This window comes from Lampetra fluviatilis, chromosome 8 (genome assembly GCF_964198595.1).
Source record: "Lampetra fluviatilis chromosome 8, kcLamFluv1.1, whole genome shotgun sequence".
Lineage (NCBI taxonomy): Eukaryota > Metazoa > Chordata > Hyperoartia > Petromyzontiformes > Petromyzontidae > Lampetra > Lampetra fluviatilis.
The window spans coordinates 6,271,381-6,291,259 of NC_136282.1; the positions used below are offsets into that span (position 1 = coordinate 6,271,381).

General features: G+C 41.7%; 1 protein-coding gene across 3 annotated transcripts in view; it reads right to left on the reverse strand.

Moving 5' to 3' along the window:
- Nucleotides 1-1,289: 1,289 nt before the first annotated feature.
- The window catches only part of LOC144933797 (nucleobindin-2-like), a 116,265-nt gene continuing 97,675 nt past the window's right edge, over nucleotides 1,290-19,879 (reverse strand). For 2 of the 3 annotated variants that reach the window (XM_078858931.1, XM_078858929.1), the window contains exons 11-13: nucleotides 12,284-12,454; nucleotides 10,861-10,984; nucleotides 1,290-2,902 (exon numbers count right to left, since the gene is read on the reverse strand). In XM_078858931.1, coding sequence (XP_078715057.1) covers nucleotides 2,706-2,902; nucleotides 10,861-10,984; nucleotides 12,284-12,454 — 492 coding nt within the window. In that variant the 3' untranslated portion in view covers nucleotides 1,290-2,705. The remainder of the gene's footprint in view (nucleotides 2,903-10,860; nucleotides 10,985-12,283; nucleotides 12,455-19,879) is intronic. The other variant, XM_078858930.1, reaches the window with a different exon arrangement.

Consider the following 19,879-nt stretch of genomic DNA (forward strand, 5'->3'; position numbering starts at 1 on the left):
TCATTGGGTCTTTCTCCCTTTTCAAAGAAGCTCTCCAGCTACGTTTGTTTTCTACTCATGTTGGCTAGGGGTTAGCAGCTTGTGGGCTCACCAAAACTGACAAGTGCGCAGTGTGGGAAAGAGGCGCGGACGGAAGTGGTCAAAATAAAACAATGGGGGCGGGTTCCACGCGCGGACTCACCGCTCTCACCTCCTGCTGCTGCTGTGCGGCCCGGTTCCTAACAGGCCACGGACCGGTATAGCGGTCCGCGGCCCGGGGGTTGGGGACCCCTGAACTCGTCTAATTGGAGCAGCGCAGCTGTGCAACATGAATATCGCGCTGGGAAGGTAAGCAAGCGAGTGTTTCACAGCAAGGGTGATACGACGGCTAAACGTAGAGCCAGAGCTAAGAGACCGACCGATGAAATGTCACGCCAGGTTCACGAGTGGACCCAAGAACGGGCAAGTGAAAGCACGTTGCTTTAGAATGTATGTATGTTGAACTTCTTTCGCACTTATCTTCTTGGTTCTTTCGGTAAAGTCACGTAGAATGGAAATAATAAAATAATAAAAATAAAACATAATAAAATAATTCTCACGACGTTTCGGCCACAACGCAAGCAGCCATCTTCAGGTGGAGAACAGGTCTGTCGAGGGGACAGAGTCTGAAGACGGCTGCTTGCGTTGTGGCCGAAACGTCGTGAGAATTATTTTATCATGTTTAATTTTTATTATTTTATTATTTTCCTTCTACGTGACTTTACCGAAAGAACCAAGAAGATGAATCCCTGCAGTCACGAAAGCTTTAAATCGAAATTCTTTCGCACTGTACATAGCCAACCGTGCTCATCGGAGGTGCGAATATGTAGCTAGGTTGTACTGTAGATAAGAATCTTGTATACATTTCTATAACTCCTCTTTGTGAGAATTTGGAAAATCGAGGTTGCCTGCCTACCTTCCTGTAGTATTCCAGCCTTATGCATGTCCCTCCCTTAAGGATTTTTTTTTACAAAATTCTAATTTTTCGCAATTCTGTCGACATGCGTGTCTCAACAAATGCGGCATCTTAAAATGCGGTCACATTTTACTTGCTTCATAAATTCAACTTGAACTCTACAACTCCCCGACAGTGACAGCACGATCTTCCGCTCTCCATCTGTCTCCCTACTGTGAAGGGCCATTACCCAGAACTTGAGCTAAAACAGCTGAACGTTTAAAATTCGTGCTTGCTAAAATTCAAATGCTGCAGCATCGTATTTAGCATGCAAATTCAGGACTCTTTTATTAGCAATACACAACATTGGGACATCTCACCGCACATCCAGTCAAAGGCCGCCATGCAAGTGTTTTGATAATTGCATTTATTTATTAAACCATTCACGTTGCATTTTGGCAATCCTCCGTTTCTGGGCTGATAAACGTTAGACAGAACTCGACCAGAATCTCTTTGTTTAAAATAAAAAAAAATGCACGAACAGGCACAAACGTTGAGTTACGCAAAAGACACTGCAATAATCGTGGTACGGTACGATTCACAGGGGTACAAATCAAACAACGTGGTACAAAAACCGGTAAACTGGCCAAGCAACTTGTGTCCCACGATTATTGAAATCTAATACTAATCGTGAGACCAGGTCGTTGGTTGTTGAATGTACCATTTCAGTGGTTGAGCAAAATGTGTTTACTTCAATTCACACTTTGACTTTATAAGAACATTTTAATTACAAGATCCTGAAAGCAAATGTGACACATTGCTTCAATGTGGTGAAGACTACGTTTCTCCTAACAGAATACAGCACATTACAATGACATATTTGTGTTCTTCATTTTAAGTGGCGCCTCTCATCACACACAGAGAAAATGTGGCATTAAGTTGTGAATCTCTGTCATTGTTATTAATCTCCTATACCACAAAAAATTGCCGAGACAAAAGTAATGGCCACTTAAAATTAAGTGCAGCCTCAATAAACCACAGCGTATATCACACAGTACCAGATAAAGCAAGTCATCGTTACAGCAAAATGAAAGCATTTTTAACAAATGTTGATATGAACCCTGTCCAACGTAAAACACAGTAGTAAATATAGAATCTGTAAAAGCAGAAACATTTGGTGTAATCTACACGTGTGTTCAACTCAATAACAAACCATAAGGCGCCCTTATACATCACATTACTTTCAATTAAAATATTTGAAAAATAATACTGCGCTTGCCACAACTGGACGCAACATTTGTTAGATACCGCCGCCAGTAGTCGAAATGGGCCACGATAAAACGGTAACGCGCCATGCCGCCACTTCTCAGAACACCGTACACGGTTCCTATTCCGATACTGCAATCTTTCCGCAGAAGGGAAACGAACATGGGGCTGCTGTAGGATAAATATTTATCATACTGGGAATTCTACATTTCCATTTCGACCACTGGATACTGCCATATGGTCTATTATTAAGCAGGACAGTCTAGACAAACACCAAAAAAGTGCAAAAGAAGGTAAATTTAAAATAATAACCCTAAATTAAAATAAAATAGAGGGAAAGCAGGAATCAATATTCAATTTTGATGAGTCTTACTGTAAAATTTGATTGATGGAATATAGGAGCGACGCACTCCCTGCTGTGCCCTGGCTCCATGCGGCCCGTCTCCTTCGCGCTGGTTCTCCCTCGCCCACTTCAGCTGCCCTGCCCTGGCCATCAGCCTGCGGTGGATGCTGCCCCTGCGACTGGCTAATCAATCTGGGGCTGCCCTTGCTCCTGGCCATCGCCTTCGCCCTGTCCCTGGCCTTCTGCCTGCTGCACGTGCTGCGCTGGAGGCTCCACGTGCAGCGCTGGAGGCTCCGCGTGCAGCGCTGGAGGCTCCACGTGCTGAGGAGGCTGCTCTTGGTGGTGGATGGGTGCAGGTGGCACTTCCGGATGACCGAGAGCTGGAAGAAAGAAAAGAACATACATTCGCAAATTCAAAGGATCCCTTCCCCCCCCCCCCAGCTTTAACCTTAACCATTTCCCATTCCGATGACATACGTGCGCGTACGTCAGCGCGATGACGTTTACACATTGCACCAGGTACTAATTTAAAGGCTGAGTCAACATAGCAGAGGTCCAGGAGGTATGTACACGTCATCAGTTTTTATTCCAATCCCGTTGCAACGATGCACGTGTATGTCGTGTCGAAATGGAACCGGAATGAGAACTAAAATAAAGTAACTTTATCAGTACCGAGGCTCCCACAAGGCCATATGGGAGTCCGTGTGGGACAGTTTGGCACCAGCTATCGCAGGGTGCGGTCTTGTCGCTAGAGTTCTCTGTGGCGAGTATAATGTCTTTAACAACAACGGCGTTATGCCTCTCTAAATAAAATTCCACTGAACCGCTTGCATGTTCCGAGCTTCATCGGCGAACAGGACCCACCCTGCAATTGCAGTGGCCTCGGAACGGAAAAGGGTAAACAGAGTGTTGGGGCAAGTGCTGTTAGTTGGCACCCATGAAGGCCAGGAGGGCACACGAGAGGGTGGGTGGCCAACACCACGCCCGGATGCCTTTGTCTGCCTCTTGGTGATGTTTACACATTGCACCAGGAGAGGCCCAGGACCAGGTCAGACAATTGTCACTGGTGTTGGCTGTGAGCGGAAATTAGTCAGGTCGCAGAGTTTGAATCGTAGTACGCTAACCGCGACATTACTGCTACCCACACACATTCACAAGCCACACGCGCACGCAAAATTGATGTGCTTATAAATATACACAAACGCACACATGCGTTATTTTTTCAACGTTTGTCTATGTACCATTTTAATATGTCATGGGGTCTCATGTACATTAATATGTCTGTGCGGCAGTTGTAGTGTTTGGTCTCAATGTCACACTTCAGTGTTAAGACACTGGTGTTTGGTTTATTAGTTATATCATTGTATGGGGTTAAAGAGTTGGACTTTAAAGGCAACTAGCAAATAGGCTTCTATGTGTAGGTATATGTGGAGAATGTTCGGAATTTTATGGCAAGATAGGAAAAGCAACATTTGGGTGTGGGCATGAGTGTGTCATTTGTAGGAGCTGGATTGAACCCATGCTGGCTGTACACGCATCAATAAGAGTGTCTGCGAGTATTTGCACAGAATTTCAAAGGCACAATGAAGGTCTGTAATTATCATTCATTTTGAGTTGGCTATGTCGATCTGGTCTCTTAAGTACAGGTGAGGATTTTCTGCTTGAAAGCATTCAATTTTGAGAAAGTACTAAACCGCGGTTAAATTTATGCACAAATCATGAAGTGTTAAAATCTACTCTCCATACCATTAAAAATCTTATGCACACACTCACTGAAAGTGACATTCAGCCTTTTTAGCATCTGTTGTATAGGACTCTGTCAAGAGGCAGATGGATGGGAAAAAAATGCTCAAAGAATAATTTAATGACCAGACAGCATGACAAAACCAATTTTTCCCGGATCTCTAAAATTAGACGTGGAATGCCTCTAAGTGGCGTGACTACTGCATGGACGGCAATCCAAAACCGAAGAGACGCAATCAGAACCGCATCAGATAAGAGCCACGGGGGATGTTTATCGGGCACGGCAGCGAAAGAGCTCAGGGCCCCTCATGCCCAGCTGGAGCGAACGATGCTCTCTCGTGCCGCGCGCTGCAAGACGGGAGCCTCCTACGAGAGGGTTTGCAGACGCACGCACAGTCTCAAGTAATATCACGTTACACAAGCACCTACACACGTTCAAATACCAGCATATTTGCGGCGCGGCTTTTGTGAAAGGATATATATCTCCCGTGGACACTTAAATATGGAAGGGGCCTGCTGTTTTAACTGTTAGAGGGGTGTTAGTTGCCATGCAAAGTCACCATGATATGATGCAAAATTTTGGGGGTTTTCGTTTGACCATCACACTTTCAGTGCTTTTATATAGGGCAAGGAGTCACACATTTAGCAGTTTTGGTATTTACTGAAAGATAATACAAATAAAAGTTGATAATAAAAAATGAGCCACCAGGTTATATTACTATATATTTGATTACTATCAAAAGCATTAAAAAATCATTCCTTTGCCAAACAACTGCTGAATAAAGTCTTTCCCACACCATGTCGGTAACTGGGGTTTTGAAGACATTTTTACCGCACTTTAGCACGTGGGTCAGTGTCGATGAAAGTAGGATAGTGTGGTGCCAATTAAGATATGATTCGGCAGAGATGTCAGCTTTGGCCAGAAATAAAATTCAGGCTGACGAGACCATAACCATGTTCAAAACAACAGTGTCACCTAATTTTAGATTTGAGGCTTTCGTGACTGCAAGGGTCCATACGCTTTGTTTTTTTCGGTAAAGTCACGTAGGTAAAAAATAAAATTAAAATAAATTAAATCACGACGTTTCGGAGGCAACACAAGCTTCCGTAATTTTGCTGTGACGGTGCCACCTGAATACGGAATTAAAACTAAATCCTCGACCAAACGCATGTAAGGAGTGAATTGTGTGTGCAGCGATTGAAGAGTCCGTGTTTAAATGCACTCATCTCTGTGCTGCAATAAACAGAGCTTACACAGAACACTGCGGTAGCACACATCAAGCTCAGACTACTAATAATTCAGTGTTAAGCCACTGTGTTTTGAAATTGTGGCTCTTAAACCATAGCAGAAATTATTTAAAAATAGAACTCTGTCACCACCACAAATCATGTCCAAGCTCATGTCGAAAAAATGGAATCCCAAAACAACCTTCGCCATTTTTTTAGGAGGGGGGGGGTGGGGTAGAGTAGGGGGGGGGGGTTTAGTAACAAATACAATATTAATGTCCGGAACTCATTTTGTCAGTAAAAGGTTTAATCACACTTAAACTCTATAAAGGACGATTACGTCAAGCTAAAAGTAAATAGATAAGATAAATACATTGCTTCAAAGTATTATTTTTAAGTCAGTGGTTTCCACTTGGGCAAAGTGGAGTCCTTTGTCTCCTGCTTACAACGCTGAGACGATGGTGGACATTCTACATTCCTATGGAAGTGGTGATGGAATCCATATGAAATCCACTGCTGATTTTTCGCTAAATATGCCTTATTTTATTGACTCCAGAGTCAATAGTTTTGTTTAAACCCCTTACCAGGAGTTGAACTCACAACCTTCTGATTAAATGATGCTTGCTCTCACCACCCAATCACCCCGTGCATTACATTACCTCTGTGTACTCTATAGGGCATCAAACTTGAGCTACCCTGTCTACAATCATTCAATGAAAGCGGTAAATACGTATTGTATCTTGAAGAATTGTTGCATTTCCTACCTGTGCCAGAGTTATTTTATTTATTGACACAACAACAACTTCGTTCCCATAAAGATAAATCAAACTGGCCAAGAACAGTAATTTCCAGCATCACATAAAGACCTGAGGAAGCTATTTTATAGCTATCATCAGTTTTGGCAGTACACACCCACTCGCTGGATCACAGCTGGGCCAACAGAAACACTCACAAGAGAACCAACGGTTGGGTAAGGAAATCTCGCCTCAAATTTTAATCTCGTTTGTGGCAGTGAAAATTATTGGTGTAGCCTTGTGAATTAAACATCTGCCAAAAAACTGTTTAATTCCTTTACAACGTATTGCACTCTCATGAAGGAGAACACAGCCTACCATTTCTACCAATAGCACTCACAGCCAGAGTTATCTTCTGCTCAAGTAAGCATTGGAGGCTGTTTCCATACCCTTCTTACAAGATTCCAATGGCGGGGGTGAGGAGTATCTTTAGGACAACCGCTGTTGACTTTGCGGCAAAGTGATGCATGTACTCATTTAATTGACTCAGGAGGGATGATGGGCTAAGTCAGGGGTCGGCAACCAAAATAACAAGGAGAACCATTTTTTCGAATTCGGTAATAAAAAAATAATATTTCAAGAGCCGCAATGCATGTGAATACGGGACGGTGCCCCTTGAAAATAAACGTCACGAAGCAGTCCTTAAAGAGCCGCCTGTGGACTCTGGATCCGCAGGATTTCGACCCCTGGGATAAGTCAAAAGCAGCAACCAGGAATTGAACTGCCAACTTTCCTCTCGCGAAGCCACACGCTCTATCGATGAGCCACATCGCCGGTGTCACGATGTCAAAGCTGCTTTGCAAGGTCACACAAAGAACAGTAAGCGTGTAAGTAATCAGGAAGCCATGTAGGACATGCAGCATTTAAAACCTAGCTTGGTGGCCAAATGTCCTCGTAATTAACCATTCTCAACATTGCGCTAGCTTTAATGAGTTGTCAAGTCAATTAACGCACTTGTCCAGTATAATACTGCATTGACGTTAAAAAGATACGTGACTTTTTGGTAGGCCATTGCATTTAATTTCATCGCCCAAAACCCTGAATTACAACAATTTACAATATTTCGTATTAACTGAAAGTTGAAAATGTCGTACTCAGATTGTAAATGTTGTGGCTTTGCTCTCCAACACACCGGTGTGCTGTACTAGTGACGAATTGGCACGTTCTGTCTACATTATAACCTTACTAATTGGCTGTGTTGGGTTGTGGGAGGTTGGACAACACATTTATATATTTACACAATCTAACCCAAAAAAAACTGTATTATGGATGATATTGGTCGCGAAAGCCTACGTGTTAAACTCAAAGCTGTTGTCAGTCCACTGCTTGGTGAAGACCTTTGCACACTATGTCAGACATTCTTTCACCATGCTGGTCAGTGCAAGTAAAATTAAAAAGTTCTGAGTTAAGGATCCCTAAGTCACGAGGCCAGGCAGGAGTGTCAGCCATTACAAAGAGTACAAAATGGAGGCACAATGAGCGTCTCAGTGAAGACGGGTGCATCTGTTCATTGTGGGACTTGAAGAAGCATTGTCTTTGAGTTCGTTTATGTTCTTATAATACTGGGAATGCTGTTATAATGTTAGGATTGCCGCTATAATACTGTAAATGCCTTTCTAATGCTGTTAAATTGTTATGATGAATATGAGGCCTAGTTAAGAACGAAGCCTGCCACTTGCATTATTGTGACTTATTTGTAGTTGGATAAGTCGAGTCAGATTTGTACCCATGTAACTTTAATGCGTTCTTGAGAGCAAGGATGAAGAAGTATCTCATCCACAGTTCAGTCTTATGTGCAGCGCTGTACATTTAGGCTGCAGTATGGTGATTACACGAAGTGACCTTATTTAACACAGTAGCTTATTCTCTTGTATAGCTATTCAGTGCTAATGTAGGTGCCTAATCCATCCAGGACCTATTGTTGAGTTTCATGTTATCTAAGACAATATTATGATGCTCCTTGTGTTCATTCATTGTATCGATATTGCAAGTATTAACAGATGCTGTATTTTGTGCTGTGTTTTTCCATCAGTTTTACCTCATTCTATTCATTAAATACGTTGGAGTCGGATGTTCACCCTGGCTCCGAAGGCTTATTGAATGCGAGGTTAACTACTCGGATAGTGGTGCAATGCAGCGCACAGCGAGGCCGAGACATCAGGGCATTGCAATTGCATGCTTTTGTGTTGGCATTTAATATCCACGCACGTCTATAAGCTATCGGACGTGCACACAAGAACACAATCAGAGCACACGCCCACGAGGTACAGAGAATCGTGCCGTTCTTGAAATGAAATGAACCTGTCTCAGTTCATTTGAAGGCTTTCTCCTGGTCCCATGGCAGATCACATGTCTGATGAAATCCTACACAGCAACTGCATTTAAGAGGGCAACCCAACTTACAACGACAAAAGCGCACCTCTCACCTGCACAAAGGTATTTTTTGGTTTACGTTAGCAAACTGAATTGGGTGACTACTTGCCTGAGTGGTTCGTCTGCTTGGCCCCAGAATAAGGCTTCATGGGTAACAATCCGGATATCATTTGTTAAATTTGAAACACAAGGTCAAAATAAAAACAACGTCTTGGTTGTCAATGCTGATAAAGAAAACACTAAGACTAATGTAGTGCTGCCACCCAACATTCTCAATCACGATATGGAATGAAAAACAAATGTCAAGATGGTCTTATTTTTAAAGAGTGCAATTTGAATGGGATTTTTAATAATAAACAAAGAGACAAAGACAAATATACGAGAGATTGCTAGCAGCACACAGAGGGCTTCACAAGAGACACTTATAAAGATGCAGTGTAGGCTGGTAAGTATAACCCGGAGCACGTTTGTGGAACCTGCCATCAACGCAGGCCTTTGAAAATGCTTGTCATTTGCCCAGATAAATCCTCAGCTATGCCCACGCATCATTCATGAATATGAATAGACTGTCTGCTATTCTAATCCAAACTTCATTTGTATCATTAACTGTGAGCGTGGCGACTTTTATCTTAAGAGGTTTCTCTACTTGATTTAAAATGTTTACAAGGGGACTATCCTTTAATGTTCTTAGCATGTGCCTTTCAGATAAATATGTACAGATACTTCTGCCCTCGACATAATGAACACACACGTACGCTTGTGTAAAGACTGTCAGGGCCAGCCTTTTAAGGCACGTTTCTGATAAACTCAATTCTGAGGCAAAAGAGGTGACCTCAGCTTGATTTTTGTGGAGCCTTGTAGTTACTACTGGACATCTGTGAAAAAGAACTTAACAGCTCATCGTATAGGGTGGTTTATAGCAATACAGTATGTAATTTAATGTTGGTTTTGCCTATGGAAGTATATAGTACGGTATAGACGCGTGTGATGTAAGAGAATAAAGTTTAGATGGAAGCATATTATATAATTTTTTACAACGTAGAATTTTTCATGTATTACTTACTGTTAGTAACTCAGCTTATTGTAGAGTATAGTAAGTTTACTGATGATGCTATGTAGTTTATACTTTAGTTTGTCATGCAGTTTATACTGTAGTTTTTTACGTGGTTGTTTAGTAACTACAGCTACATACTATTAACATTCCTTTCCTTTGTTAATGCTCCCCCCCTTCCCCCCCCCCCTTTGATGCTGCTAATCCTGCATAATGCACGGGCATAGTATTGATTTGGAACCCCCCCCCCGCCCACCTCCTACGCATTTTCCATATGCTGAATTCCTCTTGATATGCAAATTATTTTGTTTAGGCGCTCTTCTTCCCACCTCCCCCCCCTCTAACCCAGCTTAAATATACGCTCCAAGCTTGGGGTGTTTCATTCTTCGCCTGAGGATGGCTGCTTGCGTTGTGGCCGAAACGTCGTGAGAATTGTTTTATTATGTTTTATTTTTATTATTTTATTACTTCCCTTCTACGTGACTTTACCGAAAGAACCAAGAAGATGAATCCCTGCAGTCACGAAAGCTTTAAATCGAAATTTAGCTCATCGGATTCCTCCAGTCTAAATAAACATTCTGAGTCTGATACTTCTGAGCCCTGTCAAATAAATTCACTGTGATGTTTAGCACGTGTCGCGACGGGTACTGCAAGATCCGACCATGTCTGTCCAGTGCTCGCCGAGCTGAATTGGCTTCCGGTTGCCCAACGAACACATTATGAGGTCGCACTCGTTAAACACAATATGTATGCCACAAATGAACCACGATAACTTGTGGATCTCATCAAGGAGCATAAACCATCACGTGAACACCGGTCATCCTCGCAGTGGCTTTTGGTTAGCTCTTGAACAAAGATGGCCACTGCATTGTGCGCTTTCAGATGCGCTTCTGCAGCCATCTGGAAAGCGCTTCCTCCCGACACTAAGAAACCACTGGAGCTACGCATTTTAAAATCTAGATTGAAAACTAATTTCTTTAGAACTGCTTTATTTGTTCAGTTTGTTGTCCTTCCCCTGCACCTCCAATTAGCAGGGTTAGCTAAGCTACGTACGGTGCAAAAGTAGGTTTTACATACACACATAGCTGAGATGTACACAGCCCGTGGTTGGGGACAAAAATGAGGATGAGAAGGGCTAAAGCACGTTTACCTTGAGCATTGGGGTTCTCTTCTCCGGGGTGTAGCACATCCCCCAAGCTGTTGGGTTGTCCTGGAGGTGGCAACCGCCCTTGCTGCTGCTGTTGCTGCTTCTTATTCTCCATCTGTTTCACCGCCTCCGTATAGGGAAGCATGTGATCAAGTGGGGGTCAACAGATCATTTTGCGAAAATCATTGCTGACATTTCAAAGCTTCATGGTACTCACAATTGATTCACAGAGATAACGACAAACTCAGCCAACACTCTTTGAGGTCAGATGTCACAACTACTTGATTACGTTAACATACTGAAACTTTTTCAACTCATTCCACGGCTAGCATCTGCTGAACCTACCTAAACAGAGCCAGGGTCAAAGTGTATTTCGACCATTGGGGTAGCACTCAAATCTGTTTGGCAGCACAGAACTAGAGCAAAATAAACAATATTCCAATAACAGGGTCCAGTTTATCCACAATATGGTGAAAGGTTAATGGGCTGAATAGACCCCCCAATCAAGAACACATTCCTGCGGAGGGATCTGGTAGGAACGTTGGGTTGCTCGGTCAATGGCCAGGGTCAACGGCGGCGTGGTGTATTCCGCAAATATGGCCGACTGTGAGGGCGGGCACAAGCTGGCGTGAGTAGGTTAAACATTGAGTTTTATAAGGGCACCACGGGGTGACCAGCCCCTCCCCACCCAGCCCCACCCTCCCCACCCTCCCTCCTCACCCAGCCCCTCCATGCATAAAATATATTAATAACTTGGGAGAGCCACTAATTTAAACTAATAACTCATTGAAATAATAGTCCATGCAACTTAAAAATATAAGTGCTGTACTATTGTTACAGATTGTTGAAATTATATACATATATAAATATTAAAATACAAGTGAAATTCAACAACACGATTTCGCAGTCATGTTGCATAGCTCTGATGTGATTTGTTGTTCCGGAAGAAGCTCTCAGCACATGGTGCGAAATACCGTGTCAAACAACACACGCGGTAATAACTCGAAAAAACATCAGAAAGTTAACTCAGCACACGATTTAGCAGCAATTATTATGATTTGCAATTTATTTTTGGGTTAGTCCACATAATGACTTGGCCAATTTGAGTCCAAAGTCCCTTCGCCACCTGACACAGCCAAACGAATTAAGTTGTCACGTGTACAAGCATTTGAATGCGGCAATTGTTATTGGTTCAGCTCACCAGGTAAAGTTTAAGAAAAAATGTCTACAAATCAAGGATTTATAAATTGGATACGGCATTTCACTTGAAACTGCATCCAGTATGTTGAAGAAAATCCAGAAAACTAGACTAAAATCCAAGAAGTCAGAATAACTGCATCACCAGTAGCTATAGAATTGTTAAAATAAAATAGATCGTTGAGTTTCGTCGCTCCGGTCTGCGGATAGGCCCATCTAGTTGCAGTACCTGCTGGTATTCCTTGCGCTTGCCCTCCAGCTCGTTCTGCTGCTTGCGCAGCTCCTCGTGCTGCTGCTGCAGCTCGCTGGCTTTCTGCTGCAGCTGGCTCTCCTCCTCCATAAGCTTGTGCTCAAAGTGCTGCAGCTCCTCCTCAGTGTACACCTCCATCTCGTCCACTGTCTGCTTGGCACGCGGAAGAAGGGCAAGAGCAACGAGGTTAGTTGCGAGTTGCGTTCACCTCCTAACAAGAAGGGGCCCGACACGTTCGAATATTGCCAGCCTGTAGGGGCCTTCTCTTGGTGCGGCCCCACTACAGCTGTGGATTGGTGACTAATGATGATTATTGTGATAAAGCTCTCCCGTGCTATCATCATTCCTCACAATGCCGTAAAACAAAAATCCATCTCTCCCTTCTGCACTTGAACTGATCTTATTGCTCCCTTTATTCGGTGACTGTCCTCTCGGGCCTGTTTTATTTTTTGTTTGTTGCGGTTGCACCCGATTCAAGAGCCGAATGGCTCACAGGGCTATACCTAATAAATTAACTTGAAACTTGAACTGTTCTCTCATTTGAGCTCCAATCTGTCACCAGTCTTTCCCGTCGGCCATCATCACATCCAGTGATCTGTTCTGCCCAAGCCCACTTTTCTAAATGGTCAAAATGTACGATTTCAGAACTAAAGCCTTCACAAGCACATGCAGGTGTAAAGCAGAAATCTTATGTCTGTCATTCATTACATCCATTTATTTTATGTATTAACTGTGTATACACTTGAAAAATGGTATTCAATCTTTCCTAGACCTCTTTTATGTCGGCTCACCATAAATGCATACCTGGGTATGCTATGCTAAATTAGCAGTGGGGAGACAAAGTTAACGAATCATGTTGCTAAATACCATTTCATATCCTGTTCCGGCCTCAATAGGAGCTTACTAATAGCCACTTTCCCTGGCAGCCTATTGGGTTCAATTGGCGTGATATTTTTAAGTAAAATGTATGTTTGGCTGTGACAACAAAAATTCACAGACACATTTCCTATTAAACTTTTGGCAACAGGCACAGCTGGTGTGTCACATCACAGAGTGCGGATATGGTGGTGGCGTCGTGTCTATTTGGACAGACATTCAATGCAGGAAACCAGACACAGGAAAGGCAATTCCTTTCATCTTCTCCCATCCACGTTTCAACCACCCAGACTCCTTAACTCCTTCGATGTAATGACCCCCAGCCATTTAAAAACTGAACCACTGTTAATAAGGGGTTTGACATTATTAAGAAAAACTTTTTTTCCACTTTTCATTTCGAAAAGCCATTGCTTCATCAAACTGCACAATTGTGGTCACACAAGACTGTTTTTTTCTTCCCTTGATGTGCATTAGGGTGAGAATACATACCATGATATTTTAAAGCTGCTTTATATAAACAATACATGAGAAGGGTGCCAGTCCACTGCGTAGCTACAGCTTGACTTTGAAAATCTCAACACCCAAGATCATGACGTAATTTAAATTAATTATATTTATTCTAATGTAAATATAGAATTTTCAACACACAAGTACAATTATGCATGTGCAAGCATGTGTGCACGTGTTGTATTACCACACACCGTCCAAACAGAAAATGTTCCCCTTATTGAAAATTCCGCACACTAAATTCAGCAGTGTTGCATGAATCCGAAATGGTCCCAATTGACTGCATGTATCTTTTTTTTTAATCAAATGTACAGCAGATTACGGAGACTTTTAAACATTTCGAAAGGTAAACAAGCACCATCCTTTGCAGAGCCGGCACAGTATCAAGTACACGTGGCTTCAATACAAAGAGAATTCCACAAAGATTATACACACCGAGCCAAGCGTTTGTGCACAGCACCGGGGAAGATGGGGAACAATAACATCGGGGAGAGATTTCCCACTGCTTCTTTCTGACACTCGTCCCAAGCGAGTGTCTTTACACTTTAAGACGATCGATCTAGTGAGCATTCCATTAAACACTGAACTCTTTGTGACATACTCTGGTATCATAAGCAATGGGAATTCTGGTGGAGACCCATCTCCATGGAATGAGAGTGAGAACAACAGTAAATGATCACTTAATTCACTGCCGGGGCTATTTTTAAATCCTTTATATTAAGTTCACTTGCTTGCTTGCTTGCGCGCTTACGACCGTGCAAATCTTTCGGTCGTTTTTTAACCCACTTCCCGTGATCCAATCGAGCTGACATTTTGCACACAGACTCGTTGTGCGTGACAATTTATTTTCGTGAAAATTTTTTTCCAAAATGTTCCACTTTTTAGAAAAAAAAAAAAATTCATATTTCATTTAAAATACCAATGTGATAAAAATGAAACTCATACTCAAGAAAAACAGAAATGAATAATAAAATAAAACCGATGCCACGCATATAAAGGATTTATAGTGAAAAACTTTGTTTTTACGGGTTAAATTTTTTTTTATATGGAATTACAAATACAAAGAAAGTTTGCGAGTGACAAGCAGCGGCATAGCAGTGGAGGAGGCATCCCTATTGGTATGCAATTTCAGACATAATATGGAAACAAGAGACATTTTTGGCCATTGAATAACAAACACATGAGTGGATGCCACCGTGTGTATACATTGTCGTGATTGTTCTTGTAAAGGTCCTTTAATCTGTGAGTAAACTGTCTTGTCAGATGTTCAAATAAGAAATATATACCTGTGTGGTGTGTCATGCTTTTGCCTCTTAAAACCAGATCACTAATACTGTCTGAACCAGCCAAACAGTATAATGGTTAAATTTCGATTTAAAGCTTTCGTGACTGCAGGGATTCATCTTCTTGGTTCTTTCGGTAAAGTCACGTAGAAGGGAAGTAATAAAATAATAAAAATAAAACATAATAAAACAATTCTCACGACGTTTCGGCCACAACGCAAGCAGCCTCATTCTTCGCCTGAGGACGGCTGCTTGCGTTGTGGCCGAAACGTCGTGAGAATTGTTTTATTATGTTTTATTTTTATTATTTTATTACTTCCCTTCTACGTGACTTTACCGAAAGAACCAAGAAGAGGAGTATAATGGTTATGCAGTAAAACCTTGGATTGCGAGTGTTTTGCAAGACGAGCAATTTTTTTAAAATAAATAATAATTTGATAAACGAGCGAGGTCTTGCAATACGAGTAGTACGTGTATACGCTTTGTCTGCCGAGCGTCACGTGATCACAACTGATATACGAGTGCTTTGGATTACAAACACGTTTCCGGAACGAATTATGCTCGCAATCCAAGGTTTTACTGTATGGTACATTTGAGAGCAGTAGAAATTGAGACCCTTCAACATGGGTTTTATGAAATAGATTATTAGATTGAACAGCCTTACTTTTTGGAATTTACTAACCAAACGCGTAAAAATATTAATTATATTGTATGAATACATGAAAGTGGCTACATAATATGTTTAACAATGTGTTGATGGAATGTCTTTGGGGGTATTTAATATAGATATTATGAAAACTTCTACGTCTACATTACAGATGAGATCACCTCACCTGAGAACGTATCTTTTCAACACAATTTGGCGTTATACAGGATCAAAATACAAAGCTATCTCCTTTTGATGTCATACAGGCTGATGATAGGGCAACCACAGATGCATGAGGGGCAGACAGGGATAGTAAATCAAGGTTTCAGTTCAGTTGTAAACAGCATGTTTCATCAGCGGGCAAGCATCACATTATGACGGAGAGGAAATGGCAAACCATTTTAGACTTTAGAAGCAGCAGAGGGGGAGTGACTGGCCATTATGAGAAGGTTGAGATGGAGTGGTTCCCATTCCTCTATGAAATATGTATTTAGATAGCCCTGCGTTAAATATTAGGCTTTAGCGATTGCACAATAAAGTTTGGATGCCAGTGCATGAATGATGAAGTGTAGAACTATATATGGGTATATCATTATTCGTTTTTCAATCTGAATCTTTTGATATACTAATGAAACAACACGGCTTTATTTAACGTCACCATTTGTCCCGGGCCAAATACTAGGATAAAAATTATCAGAACAAATCATCAGATTTATACGAGCAGCGTTCTGCCCGCAGCATCAGGGAACATTTTTGTAAACGTGCCTATTTCAAAACCAAACCTCAAAACGATTAATAATGTCGCAGCAATTATATAACTCTAACATATTCCAGAAATCAGGTGGCAAAAACACGGCACGCGCGCGTCGAATTTTGACAGTCAAATGCCAACATTTTTTTGTCAGCCGCAAATGAAGCGTTTACATTGACAGCCAAGATAGGCAGCTAAAAAAAACCAAGCTTTACTATCGAGGCCAAGTTTCTTGCTGTTAAATCCAACACAAGCACGGCTTCTCTGGGGAGCCACTGGGATCTCAACAGCAGCAGCAGCGCGCGCCACTGGAATGCATGTTCTTATAGCGGCAAATTCCAAGGCATGAGCTCTTGCCCCCGATGTCTGCTGTGCCCTTGGCTTTGCTGGGCTGGCCTGTTGCACTAAAACATGGCACAGTTTATAAATTAAATTTCCGTTATTAAATTGTGGCGCTAGGAACCAGATTTTCTCTCAGGATTTCACCCAGTTAAGTAAAAACCTATGTTTTAAATTCACCCGCAGGTACCGTTTGCCATCATTGGTGAAAAAAAACCCAGCTGTGCGAACACGTGCGTCTTCACAAGGAGCAATGACGTACAAGGGCGGTTAAAATGTCTGGGATGAGATACTAAATAAAACAAACGCCTCAACTACCTAACGTTAGGCTTACCTGAAGCCCCCCTTATATGCGATCATCGTAAGATATGCACTTCTGTTTGCAATAACTGTACTAAATAAACTGTCAAGCCAGCCCATTAAGAGAAGCTGCATTTTGTGAGGGGATATGACAATACGGAACACACGGGTGCTTGGAAATAAGCAATTACAACGACCAGCGGCGGTGCGTGAAGTCGGCTTACCCCACACGCACGGCACTCGTGCAAAGCCTGGTCTCTCCAGTTCTCACCTGGTCAAATAAATAAACTTGACTCGATTTGTACAAACGATGCATGCTCATCGTCCTGGCAGGCAGCATAACATGATGTGTTTATTGCTTTTTGGGCTCAAGTTGTTTTTTTGGAAATGATGGTACTTGACTGGTTTTGTGGCTTTCTGAATACATCGCAAGTCTCCCCCACAGATGAATGGATGGGCCGGATGGAAAGACAGATATTTCTTGTGCATAGAAATAAGCAGCCTTGTGTCTATGTATTAAATATTAATGCATTAGAAGAAATGTAAATAAAGGCCAGACACCCATGGATGTGTGTGGAAGGAAAACATTCCACTGTACTGTAAAGGACAACAGAAACAAGGAAACATTTGTTTCTCTGGACGGTGGTAACCACATCTTGTGTATGATGAGTGACTGCCCTTTGTAAATCCACTGCTGCATGAATACCTCCCCACCCACACAACTTGTGGGTAATGGTCGTTGTTTGATTACACGTCACAACGCTGGTCAGTGCTAGTTGGGGGGGTGGGGGCGGATAGGATCAGTTCAGATATAGCTTGCCACCGGTCTTGGCTGTGGCTGGATATCAAACTCAGGTTGCCAGATTAGTTCAGTGCTCAAACCACTGTGCCACTGTTTCCAAACATAGATAGCATATGAGCAATGGTGTCATCCCTCTGCAGTGAGATTAGAATTGAGAAAATCAAATAGATTTCCTTAGGCTGCAGCCTAGTCAATATATTAATATGTATGTTGGCACAACTAAGCATTTGTCTATGGAAACGATACTCACTTTCAAAGGTGGCTATTGAGCTGGCAAATTTTACAAGTGCACTCTTCTTGCAAGCCTGTCCCCCTTATAAGTGCCTCCTGAGAACACGATTGCGTGGTGCTAAGTACCCATGATGCATTTCTCTTTGCAAGCATGTGTTTACCATTCACTAATGCTTATGAATCGAAGCTCTCAATGAGGGGTTCATTTTTACGTCTAGATTTGAAGTTTTCGTGACTGCAAGGATCCATACTCTTTGGTTCTTTCGGTAAAGTCATGTAGATGAAAAATTTAAATAATAATGACAATAATAAAATGAAAATAACTAAATTAAATCACGAGGTTTCGGAGGCAACACAAGCTTCCGTCATCAGGTGGAACAGCCACAGCAAAATTACTGTCATGAGTAGGAGTAACCTGATGACGGAAGCTTGTTGCCTCCGAAACGTCGTGATTTAATTTAGTTATTTTCATTTTATTATTTTTATTATTATTTTTGTTTTTCAGTTCATATATACTTGTTCAGTTCGCTATATTGAAGTCGGGGATGCAAATGGTTGCTGTCTTTATCGGAGTTGGGTTTTTGTTAATGTTGGTCTCTTCTCCAAGTTGTTTTCTAATTGTGTTATTGGCTTCACGTCATGAGAGGAATAATATATTCAGGAAGCTCACAGAGCAGTGTGCTCTGCGTGCCAGAGGATAGTCTAAGAAATACAATTTTCACACGACTTCCAGTGGCCTATGTATCCTTCAAATGTAAGGTCTAGGTTGCATTATCCCATACAAGATCGTTAGTCACACTTTTAATTCTGAGACCTCAAATTTTGTAAAATCAAGTACACAGACAACTGCATAGATTTGAACCCAAAATTTCAAGTTGTGCCAGCTTAATCTCCTGATCTCTGAAGCATTAACTCACCAGTCAGAGCTGTTTAAATGCACTTGTGTGCTGTAAAATGTCTACCTCTCTATTGGTTAAATAAAAAATAGATAAGGATTGGTTTTAAATCACAACACGAGTAATTCATCACAAATTAGCCGTGATATTGCGACTCAAGGCTTTCCCAAGCCAACCAATGGTCTTGTGAAGCAACAATTAATACAGAATTCCCTCTATTCATGAACTTGCTATCCGTGATTTTGGCTATCCGTGAATCACATCTGGAACGCAACACAACTGCATCGAGAGCAAAAAAAGTGATGACAGATACAATTATGAGAGATAAAGTGATGAGATAATTTTCACGTATTAAATACGTATTTATTAAAGGTAATTCAGTCAAAATATTCATTTTCGCATCCCTCGCGAATAACGAGGGAACACTGTATTGTTCCTACACATGAGCTGAATTCATCGCTTAATTCTCTGTGGTGAACATCCTCCCAGGCGTGTTCCATCCTTTGGCTGTCACTCTGTCCTCAAACTTCCAATGACATGCCCATTTACTTTTCTTAAATGTCAATATGCCGAAAAAGTGCGTTTGTATATGTTCCCTGATCCATGTGTTCCTGTTACTTTCTCTTTATGACCAATAATGAACGTAATTATAGATGTACTTTATAATACATTGGACACTTTGATAAATGAGTCATCTAATTTTGAATACATTTATTTACTCGTTAAATCATGCATCAATTCAACAATCAATTATATTTCTGCAGGGGAGTGAAAATGAATCACCAGCTACTTAGCGATAATAACTACCCATTTTATGGATAAGAGTCCAGAGATTTGTCGACAAGTTGGTCATTACAAAGCCCATGGTTTGTCATTGCTGTGACAACTGCTGTCATTACCATGGAAAAACATAATAACGAATAGTTAGACTGCATGTATAGCAT